Source organism: Protopterus annectens, chromosome 3.part1 (genome assembly GCF_019279795.1).
Source record: "Protopterus annectens isolate FY-2018-M chromosome 3.part1, PAN1.0, whole genome shotgun sequence".
Classification (NCBI taxonomy): domain Eukaryota; kingdom Metazoa; phylum Chordata; order Ceratodontiformes; family Protopteridae; genus Protopterus; species Protopterus annectens.
The window spans coordinates 141,518,596-141,542,028 of record NC_056732.1 but is presented as its reverse complement, the minus strand read 5'-3'; the positions used below and the strand labels follow the sequence as shown (position 1 = coordinate 141,542,028).

At 40.5% G+C, this 23,433-nt stretch overlaps 1 protein-coding gene across 1 annotated transcript in view; it reads left to right on the top strand.

Annotated features, from left to right (window-relative positions):
- Nucleotides 1-23,433, top strand: part of ODAD2 (outer dynein arm docking complex subunit 2) — a 1,637,397-nt gene that overhangs the window by 184,848 nt on the left and 1,429,116 nt on the right. The window contains exon 6 of the mRNA XM_044066670.1: nucleotides 14,865-14,981. Coding sequence (XP_043922605.1) covers nucleotides 14,865-14,981 — 117 coding nt within the window. The remainder of the gene's footprint in view (nucleotides 1-14,864; nucleotides 14,982-23,433) is intronic.

Genomic DNA, 23,433 nt, shown 5'->3' with positions numbered 1-23,433 from the left:
CTAAATCTGTTAGAGATCTGGTTCCTAAAAGGCAAGTCATTGTCACACTCTTTCTCTCTGTTCAGCCTCATGAGAGTTGAGTCTGCATTTTTTGACGATGGAGTCCTCAGTCACTAGTACACTTATGTTAGAATGGTAACTGCACTAGATTTGGAGTGGTTAATTAGCTGGTGACCCCTTTACCATGCTAATGTTAATAGGTGTTCTAATGTTTGATTCATGGTAAGCCCTAAATCTGATACATGTTGGATTCTGTGGAACAAAATCCCGGTACATGTGAGTCAGAGCACCTCTCTGGCCTTGTTCAAGAGGAATCTTGACCAATGGATGGGAGATTGCAGATATACCCCAGGGATTACTTCAGTGTCACTGCTTGACAGAGGCACAGCAAAATGATAGGCATAGTTTTTATTCAAACTAAAGGGGTGGCGAAAGCCACATAACCATGGGCTAGGCTTATAAATGCCCTTGGGCAGATAGCCTAGTATGAACCTATGAACCTATGAACCTATAGCTTACTGTGTATTTCTGTGGAATGCAGTGGTGGTTACTGTTGCTCCATAGGTTGTTTTTAGAGAGGGAGGCCCCCAGTCTGGCTATATACTTGTATCGCTCACTTATAGATAGTAATGAGCTAAGCAGTAATTCGTTGTCTGTGAACATCAAGCAATTGTTACACTGCCTGAATTTATAAGTGCTAAGAGGCTGGCATCTGAGGGTGGACAAGCTTGCTGACCTTCCATTTTAGTCCATGAATACAGTAATTTATTAATAGGTGGCTTGTATTTATTGGGTAAAAAGGGATAAGTAATGTTTTGGGAACTGGCTTAAGAATTTAATGTCTTGTATTTGTAATGTAAGAGGGGGAAAAGTAATGAGAATAATATGAATAAGAATAGTTCCAGGTTATCTAATGTAGTATTAGTCTTGAATCTCAGTAGGCAGAGCTGGAATACAGCTACAGTCTCTTAGTGGGTTCAGGAAAGACTAGGTTTGTTTGTAGAGAATTTGGAAGTGGAAGAACCTACACAACATTGTTTGGCTTTGTGTAAAGCAGCACCTAGTGCTATTTATCCTAGCAAGGACAATAAAATAACAAACTCAAAAGTAGCTAGGAATTCAGGCAAAAATGCCTCCTCCTGTGTCACAGAACCACTACCATTGGTCCTTAGAAACTAACAGTTGACCAAAACTTAGCTGGAACACTCAAAGGCAGCAGAAAAAAATTAGGGAAAACCTAGAAAAACACTAAATTGGATACCAGAAACACTTTAGCAATGTAGTAATAGTCAGGCACTGTATAAACACAATGAAACCGTTTTTAACCAAAGATCAAAACAGTATAGTACAACTAAATACAATTGCACTTAAACAATATAATTTCCAGAGCATCTATAATTACGGAAGAAAACAAGTACTTTCCTGCTCTTTAGATGAAGAATTAACTCAGAATGCCAACTTCAGTGATTTCAGAAAATGTGCTGTTTACTTGATACAAATCTTTTTTACTCCTGTTAAGGATGGGGCTGCCTTACTAGGGTTTCCCTAGCCAAGTCCCTGTTCTGCTGAGCTTAAGGGAAATGTATCTGTTTTTGAGGGAGATTCATCATCTGCCCCCAGTTCCAAAGCAACACAGGCCTGGTGACTCTTCTCTCCTTCCATGTGTTGCTCAAGTACCAGTAGTTCTGTCAAGGAAGACTCTGACCCCATTCCAATTCAGATAATGTCTGTTTAGTGGCTTCTAGCTCTGAGCTTTGGATTCCATGACCTCATTCTTCTAGGTTCACCAGGTCCCATACATTTACATTCATAGTGCTAGTTTACAAAAAAATGTGTCTGGAGACTTTGAGTATGCAAAAGAGTGTAGTCTCAGGCCTCATTTCTCACTACTATTGAAGTGAGTATTGCACATATTTACTTGATTTTCTTTTTGTTTTAGATCTTTCAGTACTGGGGCTTGCAGTCCTCACCTTTGGATTGAGGTTGGTTCTGATTTCCTCCCGGGCTGACCATGCAGTCCTTAAGGTCAGACCTTTTGGCTCTTGGCATTAATGCCTTCAGTGCTGACCTTGATACCAAAAGGTGTGTTGATCATGGGTTTGAGGCCAGGCTGTTTGTTTAGAATGGAGGCAACCTTTTTTGGGTGTGATCTTGACTAGTCTTTGCATTAATCTTGCAGGGTTGAATTCTTTGGCAAAGTTCTTGGTTCTGGTTTCAGTCCCAGTGCTGATGCAGGAGACATTCCTGCATGTGTCACCCTTCACAATGATCCCATCTTAATCTCCTCCATCGGTCTATATGTCACAACATTTTTCACCATCCTATCCTTTCTTTTGGGGTGGGGGTGGGGTGCTTCAGCAAGCTGCATTAGTTTTATCCAGGCAAGTTTGATTCTTTTTCCCTGCTTTGAACCTTCTTGTTTGAGGTCTGGATGGAAGCCTATGTGCAAAAGGAAGCATGTCATCTCACTCTTGCAGTCTCCCACCCCAGACTTAGAAAAAGACAAAGATGCAAAATTCTCCATTCCTGCCAGATCATCTCAAGTTTGGGGAGATTCTGGAGTTAATCTTTGGACCCTTAAAATACCTTTTTCACCTGAATGCTTCTTGCATGAGGCCTTTTATTGTCTCAGGTTTTCTTCTTTAGTGGCTCCACCAATCAACCAGATGTTTCAGTTGGTGAACAAACTGCATGACAGAACCGTGCTGCTATGTATCCATCCTAAAGAGGCCTGACCAAAATCCCCTAGCTTTCTAAGGAATGAATATGCTTTTTGCATACTGCTGAGGTAGACAACCATAGCTATACTTGCTGCTCTGAAAAAGGTTCATACCACTGTCCTTCTGTCAAACAGGAATCTCATGAACCTCCTGAATCAGAAAGGTGAAGGAAGCACACGTTCATGTTCTCTGTATTTACCACAAAGTTGGTTAAATGCATCTCATATATGTTCTGTTTCCAGATCTGGTTGCTTAAACTACCTAGTCTCTTGATGGTTGTGCCAGGTGGTTATCTTAACAATAAGCAGAAGTCCTAAGTGTCATCTCCTGCATTGATTTCCAACCTAACCATGACACACAATACTGCAGATGGTTCAGCACGAGTGATGGCTACAGGCCTTGCTATACATGGCCACACCTGGCTCTGCCTTACAGATTTTGATGATGATACAAAGGCCAAGTTTATGTATTCCCAATTTGACAGAATCTTACTGTTGGGTTCAACAGTAAAAATCAAGCTTGAGAAGCAAAATCAAGAGGTCCAAACCCAGCCAGCTTCACTGGCATAGAGGGAAAAGCTCTAACTATGATCCAAGTGAACTACCTTCAAGTAGTGGTTTGAGTACCTGGTATGTGGGAGGGGAGGGGTAACATGGCTTAGCTGGCTTGCCTCTCTTTCTCAAAAGAGTGGGAGCTGATGCATGCCTAGAGTGCAATCTTGTGAAGGCTGGAGACCCGCAAAGGAATGATGGCTTCGGGGGTGGGAGGGGGGGTGGGGGTAGAGCTGTTTTGAGTAATTATAATTACATCACTTACAGAAGTATGTGACTTTGCCCTCGCTGACACCCATCACCTGCCAAAGCCAAGGTGTGTTATTGGGCGTGCCATGCATGTAATAGTTAGGACCACAAATTACAAAAAAATTAAACTATCCCTAAAGGCTGCCTCAGTGACAGCCCATCCTGGTTGGCTGTTGCCTCAGTGATGGGGAGTAAATGGCCCAGCTGACCAAAACAGAGACTTTGATGGTTGTCAGGCAATGGAAGTAAAAAATAAATATAAAAATTTAAAACTCCACCTGGATTTTGAAATAAAGTTCAAAGTTCTCCAACACCTTTTCTCATGAATGCAGTAATGCATACACCAGCTCTTGTTTAGACTTGGCCAGTAAAAACTCAACAGTGGAAGTTCTAGAAAGGATCGAAGAGGAAATAGGAGTTTTCAAGTAAAAACTAAAACTAGGATGCTGGGTTCCTGTAGTTGAGGGGGCAGGTCAACAGTCCACTCTCTTGAGATTTTACCCAACCATCCCTCTCTGGAGCTAGTCACTCAGGGGTCACCTGCCCTTTTACTTGTCAGCATGGAAAGCCATGTCATGGCACAAGTGGGTGAGGGCCCTCATATCCAGAAAATGCAGTACCAGTTCCCTCCCATCCAATACCACTTTGTCTTCACTTACCAGATATCTCACTCCATGAGAAAGTCACTGTCAAGAGAGGAAGGATTAAAGATTTTTCAGAAAAAGTCCATCCAAAAGACCCCACCAGACCAACAAGGATTAGGCGTTTCTGAAGTTTCTTTTTGATAACAAAGAAAAAAAAATGAAAAAGAACTTCATGCCTATTCTAGACAGGAGTAGCCTAAAACAATTTGCTCCAGAAGAATCAAAAGGTGTGCTGATCTTGAAAGTTGAGGCCAGGCTGTTGGTCTGGGATGGAGTATTCTAGATGCAATCACAACTGCTGGTCTTTGCATCAGTCCCTCATGGATGAGTACTTTGGCATGGCTGTAGTGCAACTGATCTTTCCTTGCTATTCAGAAGGAGAATATATAAGCTCTTTAGACAGCTAAGACGCCTGTCTCTGCATCAACGTAGGACAGGAATCAAGACATTTTGCTTTCTCCAAATAGGAGCAAGTCACTGTCAGTTCCAGACACTACTGTTAGGGCTCACCAAAGCACTCTACATGTTCACCAACTACATGCCCATAATTGCAGCACACCTAATGCTACAGGGTGCTAAAGTATTCCCATACTTAGATGACTGGCTTCCAGTAACCTTGAGTTTGTAGAGTCTTGTACCCACAAGATTGTCATGTCTGTTACTATTCCATTTCTTTGAAATCACAGTGAACACTGAGAAGTGCCAGTGTGTGCCCACACAGTTATTCACATTCATTGTGTGCAGTCTCAACACTGTTGCTAAGACATGCTTCCTCCAGACATGAATCTGTCTGTCCAAAAGATAACCTTTCAGAGCTAATTGGTTCTGTATGCCCTTGCTTTTAGCTCAGAGATCTTTTGCCAGTAATGATATGCATGATTTCCTACTCCAGATATCAGATGAGAGTCCTCCAGTGGATGTTGAAGGATCAGTAAGATCAACTTGACAATCCCATGTCCATCAAAATCTCAGAAATGCAAGGATCACATCAGTGTGAGAATACACGAGTAGAGTTTGATACTAGGTAGACCATTTCTAGTTCCCATCCCCACTGCGACTGTCAGTACAGAAAATTGCAGGTCAGGGAGGTACATTTTCAGGAATAAATAGTACATTGAATCTAGTTTGTACATAAATGTTTGGGAGACGAGTCATACTTTTCACATTGCAAGCATTTTAAGATTGTTGTTCACACTGACAGCAAAATAGCTGTGTTATGGAAGCAGGGATAACCCATTCCTGTCCCCTTTATCAGGAGGCCATTTGAGTACAGTAGTATGTTTTGTCTACCAATTTCTTTCTCACAGCCAGTCACATCTTGGCAAAAACAACTCTTTAGTGGATTAGTTAATTTTTATGTCTTCTAATGACTAAGTTTTTTCTTAGTCTATTAAAACTAAAGAAGTTGTTCCAATCTTTTTGCCTCCTCAGCCAGTATCAAATGCAATAACATCTTTTCTCATCAGGAGGACTTTCCAGAGATTTTTGAAGAAGTGACCTCCAAGTCTTCTTTATCCTATTTTCTCTTATTTACATATTGTAACTTTATGGAGAAGGTTAAATTATGCAAAGCCCAAGTCATTCTGGCAGCTCCCTTTCAGCCCTGACAAGTGTGGTTTTATGTGCTTTGTCTCCTCCTCTGGAGCTGCCCCTCCATCTGATACCATCCAACAGCCTTCAGAGTTACTGGGTCAGCAAGCCACACCTAGACCTTCTCTACCTATGCTTGACTGCATATTTCTTTTTTTCTTTTCCACTAGTGGCCTAAGAGCCAGCTTACCTGGAAAGTTTAGTCCAGGTACTAACATTCAGACAACAATCAATAGAATGACTTATGAGAGTAAAAGGACTTGTTTTTCTTTGTGGTCTGTGATCTGAAGCTTATATCTATTTGCAACTCCAATGCCTAGTGACTTTGATTACTTATCTGATATGTTTCAGTCATGGCTTTAGGTATTCTGCTGTCAAGAGTTCAACTGGATGCCATTTCCAACTTCAATCAGGAAACTGTTTCTTGCTTTTGTCTTCTTTGCAAGTTTTTACACCTTCTCGAAGTTTGTTTCTCTTAAGTCTTCTTTTTAAAAATCCAGTTCCTCCTTGGGACTTCTGTTTCATAGTATTCCACCTTTTGAACCAGCGGATGTGGCATGTTTAGGAAGAATTTTTTCTTGTTGCCATCATGTCAGCTAGAAGAATTTCAGACCTACAGGCTTTAATTGCGCATCCTGCTTACCTACTGTTTGATAAAGATAAGTTTTGCGGGATAATACTTCCTTTATGTCCTGGGTATTGAAACAAGTCTGAACCAGACAACATGACTGTTCTTCCTAGATTATTCAAACAAAAGTGAATATTTATTGCACTGCATGAATGCTCACAGGGAACTTCAATTTTACTTGGACAGAACAAACTGTATTAAGAATGATGGGAGTTTTTCTCCAGAATGTTGGTGGTTGCAAAAGTTTCTGAACTGACTTATTAGAATAGCTTTCACCTTGTATGCAGTTTTGTTTATAAACATGCAAAAAACCTTTGACTGTTGAGCCTAGTGCTCACTCAACTACAGCTGATACCACCTCACAGACTTTTTAAGAATGTATCTCTGGTTAATATTTGTGCAGCTGCTACATGCATATCACTAAAAGGTTTAGAAAGACATTATAAGATGGATGTTACTACTAGGTCCAGGTAATCCTTCAGTATCACTGCTATTAGTGGTATTATTCCATGAAGAGTCACCAAAGTGCATAAGCCTGAGACTCTCTGCTTGAGGTCATGATGATGGAACTTTCCAGTCTGTGTGTCTTTATTGCAAATACATAACTTTTTGTGTCTAAGATGGGGAGTTTCCTCTTCATTGCCATATCCACCCTCCTTTCTGCCTTAGTTGTGATTGAGGTTAGAAGGTCTTTAGTTAGTGTTCTCTCTTTGTCTTTATATGTAGTTGTTTATTATGTGAGATATTGTTATGCCTCACACAAGCTACCAAGATTTAGAGATAGTCCCAGTTTGTACAGCATTCAAGGTAAATGGATGGGGCTATGCTAATTTTGGAAAGTTGGAACCCACAGTAAATCCTGTCAGCCTTGGTTCTCAAGGTGAATGAAAATGGAATTGCTGTCCAGATGCGTTGTCACATTAAGTTCATAATCTTCATTTATGTTAGTATAGTTACCACAACAGTAGATTTTCAAGGAGAGAGCTCTCGGACAGTTAAGCTACCCTTTTCCATCCATCAGTGAAGGGTGTGTATAGCTTAACAACAGTTTTTTTTTTTTTTTTTTTACACTCTATTCTCGGCTGGAGCGCCTTCTGTGTGGAGTCCGCATGTCGTCCCCGCATTCGAAAAACATGCGTAGAATGGGCGTGCCTTCCTTGAAGGTTGGGCATCCAGCTGGCACCTCTGCACCCTAAAAATCTACTGCCAATCATTAGCGGACCGGAGTTCTGCTTTGGCGACCCCTAACCGGGAAAAGCCGAAAGAAGAACAAAAACTTTTTTTTATTACACTATTGCACAATTGCATTTTCTGCCAATAATATGTGTGATAAGTAATAGTCCACCTTCAGTAAGTAACTTTTATTACTGATATTACAGGTATAAGAATCAGTTGGCAGTTAAACCTTTCTTAGGCTGCCTGGAAACCTGCCCATCATACACCATTCATCTGTCACTTTCCCATTCTTTCTCACACACAAAATGTCAGAAGAAACTGACTGTGGCTGTTTTTGTTACATTGAATGATAATATTATGTGTGAATATCTTTCTTTATCTTTCTCTTACCTTTTCCTACTTGATTTCCATTACAAGGAGCTTTGTTTCTAAACATTTTCTGTCAGAAATTAAAGTTTGGTACTTTCAACAGAATTTGGCATAGGCCCTTCCTTCCTTGTGACTTTGTCATCCCTGTTTAGGATATATTTCTGTGGTCGGGCGTTCTACTCATTGACAAAGCAGGCTTCTGTGTATTATTTTGGATAAACTGGAAGCCATTCACACATATCAATCCAGATAGTCCAGAATTTCAGTCAAATCCTCTCCAATTCTGAGCACTGGGTGCTCCTTGATTACCTGCCGTAGAGACCTTGTCCCTGTCTTCCATTTCTGGTAGCTTTGTTGAGTTTTCTATATGTGGATTAAGTAACAAGCAGTCTGCATAGATGAGAGAATCAGACATGAGATCAAAGAGGAGGAAGAGCACTAAACCGTGAATTTGATAAGTATATAGTCCAGGTCAGAAAAGTAGTGGAGAGTAGGAAGGTTGGTGAACTGATACAGTGCCTCATCCTCCAGACACAATAAAGTGGGATGAGAGGGATAGAAGAGAATAAAATGTTTTGTCATTTTAATGGACAATTTCAGGCCAATAAAACCAAACCCCACTAGGAGGTCACTCAGTGGAAGTTATAGCTTTGCTGGAGTTTTCATTTTGTTTTTGCAGATTGGTTTTTCAGTGACCTTCTCACTTGCTGTTTTAGTTTGTTGTTTGGGATATTTTTGCAGTGACCGTAATGATGATGGACATCAGCTGGGTATAGCAGCCCTGTGTTTCTTATGCTTAGTCAAACACTCTGCTTGTGCTATGCTGACGAGGTCAGAAGGCTGAAATATGCATATCCACACCTAGTGGGGTTTGGCTTTATTGGCCTGAAATTGTCCATTAAAATGACGAAACAAGTCGTGGGCATTCAGAATCGCCAATTAGCTGAAACACCTGATGTTGATAAGGGTCATTTGCATATATCCCATGTGCCTCTGATACAAGAGGTTTGGGAGGTCACTCAGTGGAAGTTCTAGCTTTGCTGGAGTTTTCATTTTGTTTTTACTGTTTTATAAAATGGTACTTTAATTAGCATATTTCTCCAGAAAGTTAACTTACTCTAACTATGTATTGCACACACAAGAACAGTCAAACATAGAAATGTATCACGTCTTATCTTTATTTAAATAACATGTTTAAGTTGTAGGTGTTAGGTTCAAGGAACTGCTCAGGACTCCACACAACAGGAAGAAGAGGAAATAGGTGAAGTTGAAGAAGAATAGCAGCACCTCAAATCAGCATGTGTGAGGACTATAGAACAAATAAGGGGCTGAGCCAGGCATGGAAATAAGGTTCATAACAAAATTGGTGGTAGAATGCAGAAGTCTAGGAAGTCATCAAACGAAACAAGGAGCACAGGAAAAAGTGGGAGATAAAAAGGTTGGAGAAAGCTAAGAAGGAATGCTGGTTAGCTAAGAGAGGAATTGCAATAGCAACGAACAAGGCATCAGGGGCATTTTAAATGCTTCTGGGAAGTGACTTGGTAAATGACACAAATAAACTATTATCAGGTTGCAAGAGAAAGACAGAAAGATAAAGAAGATAGTCAGACACCCTTCATTAAGGGATGACAGCAAGAACCTGCTTACTAGTCCACAAAACATCCACAGCAGATGGAAGGAATCTTTCCATTAGCTTCTGGATGAAGAAAACCCTGCAGAAGCTGTACTGCCCCAGAAACAGCTTGCAATGAATGAAGAAGAGGAGTCCTCCCTATAAGAAATAAGAACTGCACTAAGGAAAATGAAGTCTGTGGAAGTAGTAGGCTCAGGTGAGGTCACAGCAGATATGATCAAGATGTTGGATGGAATAGGGGAGAGCGGACTCCTGTGAGTACTTATAGCAGTATGGAGAAAAGGTGTATCCCAAATGACTGGAGAATGAGTAATACTGTTGCCAGTGTATAAGAGCAAAGGAGATATCAACAACTATAGAGCCATACAGAGATATTAAACTCTTGTCACACACTGCATGGCAGTTTTAGAGAGGGTAATGATAAATGAATATGCATAGTAGAAAGTAAGATGGGAGGTAACATTTGGATTGAGATCAGGAGGCAGCAGCTGACCCGATGTTTGCAGTGAGACAGTTGAGAAGAAGCTAGAGGTGAGGAAAGAGTCCAACTTGGATATTCTTAGACTTGGCAAAAGCATATAACAAGGTTACAAGAAAGCTGATTTGGGCAGTCCTGAGGTGGTTCAAAGTCCCAGAAACATTGGTTGAATTAGTCAGACTGTATACAAGAACCCGTTGTTCTGAAGTACAAACAGTGTTCTGTACCACAATAGCATTCCTAGTGGGAGTGAGTGTGCATCAGGGTTCAGCTGTGAGCCCATTCTTGTTCATACTGATGAAAGACTACATTAGTAAACAGTTCAGAGGGGACAGATCAAAAAAGTTACTGTGTGTGGCATTACAGACAAACTCTGAACAAGGATTTCAGCAAAGGAATGGAGAATGGAATGCAAAAGTGAAAAACACATGCGATGGACTACATGAAAAGAGACGTAGAAGAGCTCTCCGCTCTCCGATCTTGTAGCCCAGGCAGGTATGACCCTAGCCCTGAGTAGGATTCTGCCAACGCCCAGAATGATGCCGCAGTGCAACGACAAAATGATTAACTTCAACAATTGGCTAAGCTTCTGGTGTCATTCTAAGGGGATCTAGTATCTGTCTACTTGGGATGACATGGTCAACAGACCACGAAACTTTGCCACAGATGGCCTGCACCTGTTGCCCCTGGGATTCCGGATACTGGCTAAGGCTCTTGCTGCCCCCTATAGTGCCTGTTTTAGGCAAGGTTCAAATAACAAATTCACCACCGTAACAGGAACAGGCAAGCAAAAACTGAGGGCAATGCTACTCAATGCTAGAAGTCTAAATCTCAAAATGCACTCACTCGAGGCACTCCTTAAAATGGAGAACATCGATATCTGTGCAGTGACTGAGACATGGTTCAAGGCTCCAGAGAGCAACCCTGCTCTACCAGGCTATAACTCATACCACACTTTTCGGCCATGTAACCTGGACCGAAACACCAAAGGCGGAGGTGTATCCATATTCATTAAGGATATCCACACCTCCAGGCTATAGTTGCTCAGCATAATGCATCCGAGTTTATCCAAGTGCAACTAACTCTGGGCAAAACTGCAATCCAAATTGTAGCTTGCTACAGATCCCCCACCATGCCCCAGGATTCCCACTCTTATGTACTGGAAAATATTAGGGTTCAATCAAACACCCTAATAATAGGCAACTTCAACTACACCACCATTAACTGGGAAAACTACTCGTGTACCAACTCCTTAGCTCAACGCTTTCTGGAATTCATAAACACCAATGTCCTGGATCATCTTATCCACACCCCCACCAGGAGCAACAATATCCTAGACCTAGTCATTACCAACATGAGTGACCGGTGTTCCACACCTGAAGTCAACTTCTCGTTGGTCCGATCAGACCATAAGCTAATCACCCTTGATATCCACATCCTGCCCCCATCCCCCATTAAGGAAACCACGGTAAAAAATTTCTCCAAAGCCAATTTCATGCTTCTTAAGACAGAAGTGGTGAACTTCATGACACCCATGCAGATGGATAATACAGTTACAACTGCTGAATCCTACACAAATGCACTCTATAAGCACTTACACGAGTGCATGGATCGTGCCATCCCAAACAGAACCAAGATGCTACCCTCCAAAAAAAGGAAGCCAATCTTGTGGTCCCCTGCCATAAACAAACTGTACAACAGAAGGAAGAAACTGTTGCAAAAAAGAGTAAAATCCCATGGGTGGAGGAGCTCCCTGGTCAGCCTCAGTAAGAAGCTGAGATCCCTTATAAGATCCTCCAAAGCTAGTTACGAAAACAAAATCGCCACTAATTCTAAGGGCAACCACAAAGCATTCTATAGCTATGTCAAGAATCTCGATGGCAACACCCAGATCTGCTCTGAGTTACAGCACAACAATACGAAAATTACAGAACCAACTGATATTGCCAACATCCTGGCAGATAGGTTCATTGCTAACTTTACTCCCCCCCAACCCCCTAAAGGGCCCATATCTATACAGGAAGAATGCAGAGTCCCTGTAATCACAACCCCGCAGGTAAAAGCTGCACTCTCTAAAGCCAAAAACACAGCATCCATGGAACCAGACAACATCCCAGGCTGTGTTTTACATGAACTTCAGAATGAACTGGCTCCCCACTTAAGCACCATGTTCAATAATGGCCTCGCATCAGGCTTTGTGCCCACTGAATGGTGCACAGCAACAGTTATCCCACTCCACAAAGGTGGAGCCACCACTGATCCCGGGAACTATCGACCTATTAGCCTGACGAGCCTGGTCTGCAAGGCCATGGAACGTATCATCATGGAATTCATAAACAAAGACATTGGTAACCTCCAAACTCTGTATCCCACACAGTTCGGGTTTGTGAAAGGCAGATCATGCCTCCTGAACCTGATCGACTTCTTTGAGGTAGTCACCAAAGCCGTAGATGAGGGTAAGGTGGTTCACACAGCCTATCTTGACCTTGCCAAGGCTTTCGACACCATCCCCCATTCTGGAACTATAGCTAAACTCACTAAACTAGGTATAAATCCCTACATCACAAGATGGGTTGCCAACTTGCTCACTGCCAGAACCCACACTATAAAAGTTGCAGACTCCAAATCTGACCTCAAAGCAGTGACAAGTGGAGTACCATAGGGTTCCGTCCTGGGACCTCTCCTGTTTGGTATCTACTTCTCTGAAGTACAGGCTAACACAGAAGGCCTCTGGCTAACAAAGTTCGCAGATGACAGCAAACTAAGAACCATAGTCAAGTCCCCAAATGATGTGGACATCCTATAGAAGGGCCTCGCTGAGACAGATGCCTGGTGTTAGAGCCATGGCCTCAAGCTCAATGCCAAAAACTGCAGTGTCATCCCCTTTGGAAAAAACTCTGTACCCATGGACTACCACATAGGCAGCAATCTACTTAACACCGAATGTATGATAAGAGACCTTGGGACCCAGGTGGACAGTAGTCACCCTGTTGATAGTCACATCACCACAATAGTCAGGAAGTCCTTCTACGTGGCACACCTCATTATAAAAGAGTTCTCATTTAGGAAAAAAGAGGTCATTGTTCCCCTCTACTCAACACTCATTAGACCCATTATAGAGTACAACGCCCCTTTTGGAATGTACCTCACAAGACATCTGCAGCAGCTGGAAAGGCCACAGAAGTACCTCACAAAGAGGATTACTGGCCTCAAACAAAGACCCTACACTGACCGCCTCAAAAAACTCCATAGCATATTGCCTACTCAAGGTGATCTCTGCCTAACATATAAAGATATGTCAAATCCAGAGCTGTTGGACATGCTACACCTAAAGAAATCCCTCCAAGTTACATGCTGTAGGGACCTAAACCTTGTCACCACAATAAACAGGACATGCTGGAGGGATAGATTTCTGTCCCAGAGACTTCCCATACTCTGGAACAGGCTATACCCATCTATGCCAAGCAAAGTTCTTCATTAGCACTCTTCAAGAAAAATCTTGATGAGTGGATGGGAAATAGGAAATACACCCCAGGGATCACTTCTGTGTCTCTGCCTGACAGTGGCACAGGAAAATAACTTTCTTGGGTGGCGTAAGCCAGGGAACCTTGTTGGCTAGGCTTACGTAGGCCCTTGGGCCGATAGCCTAGTATCTACCTATGAACCTATGAAATTGAGTACAGATAAGACAGCTGTAATGGTAGCAAACTGGTGAATCAGAAGAAACTCAGAATTGAGATAGAAAGGAAATAGTGTAACACAGTAGCAGCTTCAAGTATCTGGGAGGGATAGTTGAAGAGAAGGAAAGTCTGAATGAGGAGGGTAAAGCTAGAATAAGAGGTGATGCAGCCAAATGACACAGAGTGTCAGGTGTAGTTTATGACTGAAGAATACCAAAGAAGCTGAAAAATAAGGTGTACAAAACAGTGGTGTAGAGCAGTAAAGGCCGAGCAGCTGAAGAAGTGAGAAGTGATAGAGATGAAGTGCCTGAAATGGGTGGTAGAATGCACACTGTGGTATTGCAAGAAATGAGGACATTAGAACAGAAGCCAAAGTAGCTCAAATTGCAGAGGAAGTTGAAGTGAATTACTGTGGTCCATGCACATGTGCAGAAAATCAGAAGACAGTCTGTTAAAGTTTTGGAACAGACTGGAAGTAGGCAAGAGGAAATGAGGGCACCCAGCAAAGAGGTGTACAGATTATATGAGAGAAGATCTGTTACAGGCATGACTGTTGAAGAAGGTAGAAGGGTTTTATTGTATCGGGAGAGATGGCGACAGTTGACACGACACCTTGACTCCATGTAGGAAAAGGGAAAAAAGAGGGTAGATGATGATGATTTAAGCTGTAGGTATTTGAGGATAATATGATATGGTTTTCTCTGCATTGACTGGATTTGATTGCAAACACTTTAGATGAGCACAAACAAGCAGGACTTTTGCCTGCCACAGTTTATTTTGCGTAGTACTAGCCCAAATACATTTATATCTATATCTCTCGCAGCCAAAAGCAGTATCTGACCAGTAGAAGGCCCATGTTGGTTCCTCACAAAAACGCTCCCAATGCTTTTTATAATTTCTGGCTGTAAAGAGGCATGGATAATATGGATAAAACTAAAATATTATGATTTGTGGTTTTAATGACCTCTGTACTAAGATCTGCTGCACACAAATGTATTTTTAGTTGAGTTCTTGTATCTGCAACTGTTTCATACTTTGTGGAATTATACTTGCAAACTGTGAAACTGCTTTTGCATATTATTAGTAAAATGAAAGCATACACCATCTGGGACATCTGATTTACCTAATTAGTTTCTTGTTTTGCAGGGAAAGAAGACAGAGGAAGAAACCATTGACTATGACAGGAAAAGTGAAATTTATAGAGACTTGTTCACACTATTAAAGAAAATATCTCCAATATTTGCAGAAAATATCAGCAAACAGGTAAGAATAATGCATTATATACAGTGGAACTTTTTTCTACCTATTAGGAAGAATAAACTACATTGTTTTTATAGTTTTATGTAAACCACTATGATAACTGAAGCATAATTTGTTAGTGAGGACTATTGAGATATTTGTTGACAAACTGGAAGATTCAAGACAAAGCTGGAGATGGTACCATATTGCACCTTGTATCACCTCAGGAAATAGTGATTGTAGCTGCTGGCTGCATGGAGCTCAAGATAATATTTCAGGAAATCCATTTGTCAGCCGTAAAACAATACAGAATGTGCAAAAAAGAATTTCATTGCATAACTGAGAATCACATTGAATGCCTTGAAATGGTTTACTACAATTTTAAAATTCAAAACCAAAAGTAGCCAGGGAAAGTCCAAGCCACCACTGGTATTAACAAACTAATCCAGCCATGTAAAACACAGTACATTCATAAATGCATACGCTGTATTAAATAGCGTTTTCGTCAACGTTCCATAGACTTTATCAGATGCAGAACTGTTCCAAGAATAAATGGCAACACGAATAGCTGAGATACAAAGAACGCACAGACTGGGGGATTAGGAACCAAGGACTGACAGGGAAACTGGGAAAGAGGAGTATTAATGAGGTTCGGGTGCATTCTTTCTATCTCAGCTATTCGTGTTGCCATTTATTCTTGGAACAGTTCTGCATCTGATGAAGTCTATGGAACTTTGACAAAACTGCTATTTAATACAGTGTATGCATTTATGAGTATACTGTGTTTTATGTGGGTGGATTAAAGTTTGTGAATACCAGTGCTGGCTTGGACTTCCCCTGGGTACTTTTGGTTTTGATTCTTAGTTCTCTTTGGTACCTGATAACCTTTGTTTTAAAATTGCTATATTGAAGCATTTGAAGGAGAAAATGAGATTGAAATTATTAAGTAGAGAAAGGTATGTAATGCACATTTGTGAAAACTTTTCAGTCAATAAAACCAACAGATTTTTCCTTTGTATCAATAACTTTTGAGAATGAGGTCATATCAGTAAATGTATAACCTTGATGAAATATTGTGATGGAAGTAGAAAATATTTCATATCATGATAAATGTGAGAGTTGGAATTATTCTGAGAATGAAAACTGAGTGTCATAAAGGTACAGTGAGAGAGAAGGTCTTGCATTTTAGATTGTTTTGGGGGGGAAATTGGAAACCATGAACAGAAATAGAAAAAATATGGATTGCTACTAAAACTACCACTGAATTCTCATTCATCATGCTGTCATTTTTGAAAAAAATGTAGAAATGTATATTCACTGAGCAGGACTTGCTAAATGTCTTGGAAACTAAGGTCATTCAGCCTTCTGCAGAGGTAGCCCCACTGAGGTTAAATCCATTTGTTTTGTATTCTTTTTGACAAAGTAAGACTTAACTATGTAGAAAGGTCTTACTTGTTAAGAGATATTTAGAAACACTTTAGGGATCAAAGGACTTGTTTTAAAACATAGGAAGCCAAAAATCCAAACAAACCAAAGAAAGAAACAAAAACAACCAAAGGAGTAGTCCACATAGAATTTATTCAATGAAGCGCTTTTCGTCCGATTAGTAACCAGGACTTCTTCAGATAAAAATGTCTAAAAACATCTCAACTTAAATACAACTTCAAAAAAGTCACATGATCAAATTAGGGTAATGACTACACACTTCCTTCCAAAAATGTATCCCTCTGTGTGCTTGAAAACATTTAAAATTACTTCAACTAGAAATAATAAAAAATTCAAAATACATAGCAGCACAACAACAAAATTCTTGTGGTAGCTCTATAACAAGCTAAAGTGTAACCTTTACTCTGTTTTTTATGTATATGTAGGCAAATATGTATCCTTTATCTTAACAAACTCTTCAGTTTTAAAAGACATAAAATAGAACACATCTCGTTTAATCCTGGGTAGCAACAAGCATTTAAACAAATTTGCCACATCAATTCAAGTTTTTCTAATAATAAAGAACTGGGTCCACCCCTGATGTCCATAGTTATTTGGTCAGTGGCCCTGAATTTAAAAGTATGTGTTTGACTAGAGGATGTGTACCTAGCAAAGGCATTTTCAAGCTTGCCCCTGTTCATGATATAAATGTGTTCATAGACACCTTCTTTCAACTTACAGTCGGTCTTGCTGACGTAGAAAGCTGAGCAAGATTGACATTGGGCTAGGTAGACAATCATCCTAGAATTACAGTAAATTTTTTTAGTTGTAAAGTATCTTATATTTCTTACAATAAAGCTTTAGCTTATATCCATGTATTTGCAAAACCTACACATTTCATACTTATACATACCTGGGAGTCTCACTGAACAAGGGTTGCTGTTTTCCAACAAATTCTTCAGGTTGCACCCCCCACCCAAAACAAAAACACTGAGGGACACTCCCCTAACTTGTTTAACAGGTCTTGGTCACCCATCAACAAGTTCCAATTTTTGTTTAGAATGTTTTTGCTGTCTAATGCATCTATATTAAAAGTTATGATGAAACTCAATGAGAACTTTAGTGTTCATGGTGGGGCAAACTACATTGGTATTGCCATCACTTTGGTTTAACTCAATCTGTATGTCACTGTGCACTCAAGCCGTGGTGGTGCAGCAGTAGCGTTGTTGCCTCACAGCAAGAGGTTCTCCCGTTCGATTCTCGGCTGGAGCGCCTTCTGTGTGGAGTCTGCATGTCCTCCCCATGGTCGAGTGACATTCGAAAGACATGCGTGAATGGGCGTGCCTTTGTTGAAGATTGGGCGTCGGGCTGGCACCTTAAAAATCTACTGCCAATCATTAGCGGACCGGAGTTGTGCTGTGGCGACCCCTAACCGGGAAAAGCCAAAAGAAGAAGAAGTGGTTTATAAAAACCTCTATTTCTTTTAGATTGTACTTCTTCAGTTAACTCCTGAATCAGGGTAACCTCTCCTGAGGAACATACCCCTGAATATTGAAAATTCTTCCACAAATTTTTCCTCTACTGAAACCACCCTTGCTGCTCTTACAAGTTGGTCTTTAATAACTGACCGTTTCTGATGGAATGGGTGTGAGCTGGTATAATGCAAGAAGGCATTCGAGTAGGTACTTTTCCTGTAAATCTTAGATAAGACTTTCCCATGGACTCTATCTTTCCTCAAGTCAGTGTCTAAGTATGCCATGTTGTCTTGGTGAAAAGTGTAAGTAAATTGCAAAAAACTAGTTGTATTGTTGAAATACCTAATTTTAAAGCATCTCTTTCGTCTCCTTTAAAGATGATAAAAATGTCATCCAGGAAACTCGTGTAAAAATAAATCTGTTCATTAATCTCTCTGTTCTGTGTAATATATTCTAACTCTCAATAAGCCATGACCAAGTTGGCAAAGCTTGCTCCACAAGGTGAACCAATAGCCACCCTGATTTTTTGCAAATAGATTTCATTATCAAAAATGATGTAATTGTTAGTCAAGATAATATCCAATAAAGTCCTTGACTAATGTGACTTCTGTTTGTGGTGCACACCCCTCAGTCTCAGCATATATGAGACCCATTTGATACCTTTTACATGTGGAATTGATGTGTATAAATCCTTAATGTCAATTGTTAGAAAGTTATACTCTCCTTTAAATTCTAGTTTGTTCAGTCTAGACAAAAAAGACCAAGAGTCTTTACAAATTTCTTGTTCTTGGCCAATGTATTTTTTCAGAATAGTGTCTACGGCTTTAACACTACAGTAAGTAATAGATTGCCTGGCATCCACTAATGGACTCATAAGTGGGTTGACTAGACTTTTGTGGATTTTTGGGATGCCAAACAGAATAGGTGTTCTAGGGGCTAACATTGTTAGGTGGTTGTAAAGGTTCACATCTATAGTTGCCTCAGTGAATAAGTCATTGAAATATGACTTATTATGTCTATATGCTGTATTATTTTCATTTAAACTAACTTTATCGTAAGTCTCGGTCATTAATACCCATTTCATTTTCTGCCTATACATATGCGAATCCATCAGTACCAGCCTACCCCCCTTGTCTGGTTTCATCATCCTGACTGGGAGTTTACATAAGTCATTCAAGGCTGCCCATTCAGATCTTGACACATTATAATTATTTCTGTGTATTGCTTGTTTGTTATTATCCTTATCAAGTGATCTGATGTCCAACTCACACATTCAGTCAAACAAAGCAATCAATGGGTATGTAGGTGGGTTAAATGTACTGGGAATCTTAAAAGCAGAATCAGGACAGTCCTTATTACCAAGAAGTACAGCTAGATTGAGTTTCCTTATATACATTTTAAAATCCATTAAAGTCTTAGTAGTGTCTGCAAAACGTGCAGGCACAAAAGTCAATCCCTTAGCTAATAGTTCAACCAACGTAGGTTCAATCTCAAATGTTGAATATTTACTCAATCATAAAATATTTAATAGTAAATAATAAAAACACAAGACAAATCTTATTACTTCAACACAATGACATTACAGAGTTCAGAGATCACATGAAACATTTAAAATAATACTGTAGAATAGTCTGACATAAATATAGAAAACAGCTAGACTAATCTGGCTATTTCTATCTGTCTCTAAGAGAAATCAATGTTCTAAATAAATATCTTACTTACATACAGAGCAAGCAAGTGCTGGTGAGTGGATGCTCTTCAGACAAAATCCAAAATGCTCTCCTTTCTTTCTGTCCTTGAATTGATAACACAGCAATGCTGAGTCATTTCAGATTGCATCATTCTTAATGGTTCTGATTTAGTTTCCCAGGCTCACAGAAACTCAGAATTTACATTTCTTTTTGCAATCTGCATCTGTAGGAAGCCACAGCAATAAAAGACATTTTACATGTAAAATTTAGTAATTATCTCTTAAATCAAGACAATAGAAAGAATTTCCTGGCCCAGACATCCTGTCTTCGAGCTTGATATCAAAGTTATACAATGCTTGACTTATCAGCTTTCTTCCAGCAGAGTGCAGTGTGGTAACATTTTTGAAGCTCAATGCAACATATAGTTGAATCATAACATAGAGTTCTCTTTACATTTGTAGAACAAGCCTGTGGATTACATTAATATTTGCAAATGACAGAATTATTATTCTATCTAGCTAGGCTGGCAGCCTTCACACTAGATAACCTACAAAGCAAAGCATTGTAAACCAATCTGTTGTTCCTTCTACATTTGCTCCAAACTATACCAAAGCGAAATTTCATCAAACTCTGTCCTCATACAAACTAGATCAACAGCAGTCTGGTGTGTATTCATACATTCCACAAACAAAACTGCTTAAACCTCTCAAACTTCACAAGAAAAATGAGATCTGTTCAAAGGAAGAATATCCGTCATTTCATAACTGCACTGAAACATCAAAACCAGCTTACCTGATGTACTGCTACAAACACACCTAATCACTTTGGATGTGCAGGATTCTTAATCTGCTTATTTTCATTTCAAAGCCCACAGAAGATCAATGAAGATGTACTTCCATATCACACTGTTGCAGTATTCTTTACCTAAAGGATCTCCTGCCAAGGATAGCCCAACATCTGGAGAGTATGCAAAAGCCTTTAATTCTTAAAGGTGCTGTACGCCTCATGTATGCTCCCCATGCAAGACATAGGGCATAAAGGTGACATATGGATGCACACACTCAGAACATCTTTGCTGCCAGTCCAGACTTCATTATCAAACATCTGTCTAAATGCCCCTCTGCTGCGCTGGTTACCTAGACATTTTTTCAGATAAGTGTCCATTGAAGCTTCTTGTGTTCCTTTTCTTATTCTTTGTTGTTGTGTTAATGTCATCTAGAAATGGAAAATGTCAGTGTGGGAGGCAGATTCTTGTCTTTCTTGTTTGGGTGTTTCCCATGATCATATGCAGTGCTTTATCTGCTAGGCATATGTACCTAATACTCTTTGTAGTCACCTCTCATTTTGTCCATATACCTTAAGAATCAACATGTTAAGTTGTTGGCTGAGGGGGCTATGGCAGAATCCTCCCATCCAGAGAACCAAATGTCTGTCAAGGAAAAGGCCAAAAAATCAGGCCTGATCTGGCTGCTGTCCAGCCTCCCCCACATGTTTCTCTTGAGACTGGTGAAACTACTGAATGTAATCCAGTGCTTCCTTCATATTCCTCTGCCGTGATCTCATCAGAGGCTGGCATAATCCACTTTCTAGCACATCCTTGGAGGCTTTCCAAACATCTGTAGGAAAGACAACCAGTAGAAAACAAATTATGAGAAAATACCACAAAATATGACGCTAGGGAGAAGTTTCAATAAACCTTTGTTTTTCATGGTCTGTGAGTTTTTCGGCATTGGCTATATTTTGTGGTATTTTCCAAATATCCGTACCTGGTGTTGAGGGGAACCTCTGTTGATAATATCCCAAGGACTGAGGGGGATTCCAAAGATTTTACTGAGTGAGGAGATTTCTAAAACTAAAGAGTCGCATCAAGGGTCTGATCCTCTGAAGATGTTTCAGGTGGATGTCCCACAGAAAAAGAAACAAAAAACAAAGCATATTTTCCCTGTTGTGAAGGATCCCCAGCGTGAATGGCAGGATTTCACTCAGGGTTTTTTTAATGCTTTGATGGCCTTGAAGCCACCTCAAGGGGTCACTGTTCCTACTCCCCCAGTCTCCAGTCAAGAGGCCTAGGGAATTTGATTCCTCTTATGAGAATGTGGACTTCGGAAGAATCTCTAGCATATTCTTTCCAATTCCCTTCCCCCTTGGCTCTCCTATGAAAAAGCTCTCCTTTGAGGATACCATTGCCCACATGATGGATTATTTTAAGTGGGATTGTTCCCACTTCTTTGATATCCTCTGATGTTCAAAAAAGTATTATGAGCTCCTTCAGATAGTCTCCCAAACCTTCTACTGGTCTTCCTTGTCTGGCTGCCCTTTTAGATACTTTTTCTGCAGCTTCTGTAGCACCTGACTGACAGCCTCCCACACCTGAAAAGCTAGATGGGTTTTACAAGGTACCTGAGGAGTGAAATTTCATTATAAATGCCCTTGTGCTGACCCTTCTGTAGTGTGAGTCTCTTCTGAAAAAGCCATCCAAGTTATTGCCTTCCATAAAGTTTCTACCTTCTGATAAGTGATAGTATAGCCATGGAAAGCTTAGGCAAGAAGGTTTACACTGCTACCCCCTTGTCACTAACTACCAGACTCCTATGACCAGGTATGTTTCGTCTGTCCTTTCTCAGATCTCTAAGGTGGTTTCTGACCTTCCTGACTCTGTGGGGAAGGATTGCCCCTTTCCCTGGTGGCCTCTACAAATTGCTTGCCATTCAATCAAATGTAGTTATAATGCAACTTATGCCTCCTCCAGGGCTGCTGCCTTTGACTCAGCTATGAGGCATTTTTCTTGGCTTTGCCTTCAGGCTTTGCATGATGACATCAAGGCCAAACTTTTGAATGCTCCTTTGGATAACAAAAGTCTTTCTGGATCTTCTGCTGCTAACCTTTTCAAGTCTTTCCAGAACAAGGGCACAGCCTTGCAGAATCTGAAACATATTTGTATTTCTTCTGTTCCTAAGTTTCAGAAGAACTATCCTTCCAAGTCTGATTTTCATGGGCAGTCTCACCATCCTCCTAAGGAGATGAAAGGTTCTAAGTGTGTGCCTCCTGCTAAGTCTTCTCAAACTGCTGCCTCCCAGAAATCTTCTTTTCAGGACAAGCCTTGTTCTGTTTGATGGTTTGCTTCCCCCTTCCCTCAGCCAGGTTCCCTTGTCCTGCTGCTTTTCTCTTTCTCTGCCAAATTGGCTGCGGATCACTTCATACTCTTGGTGTCTGTCCATTATCCATCATGGATATTTCTTCGTTTGGAAGTCCCTTCGTTCCTTTTCAGGCTTTCTTCTACCTCACCGTTCTTTTTTGTATTGGGGTACCATTTAAGCTGTGCCTCCCACCCAGGTAGGGAAAGGTTTTTACTCCAGAATGTTTTTGGTAATGTGAAAGGGAAGGGTACATGGAGACCAATTTTCTGCAAACACCTTTCTCAAGATTTCTTCATTTCAGCTGTTATCCCTTCAGACTTTCCTTTCCTACTTCCTTTGGCCTTTCTGGTGTCCCTGAATCTCAAGGATCCATACCTTCACATTCCCATTGTTTTTTTCAGGATTTTTTTTTTTTTACGATTCTCTGTCTCTTCCTTGCATTTTCAGTTCTCTGCTTTGCTCTTTGGTCTCTCTACTGCTCCAAAGGTATTCACCAAATGCCTTGCTCCTGTCATTGCTTTTTGCAGGCTTTGAGGTTGTGACAAAGGGAGATACTGTCAGCCCAGCTAGCTGGAATTTTGTTAATAATTATATGTCATTTGTGAATATCAACATGATCTATACAAGATGCTTGTGTTACAAATGTATTAGAACTGTATGTCATATAAGTTGGTTTGTACAGACATGTTTGCTGAAGAGATATTTTGTAGAGTACTTGCGCTTAAAATGTAACCACAGCATGCCCTAC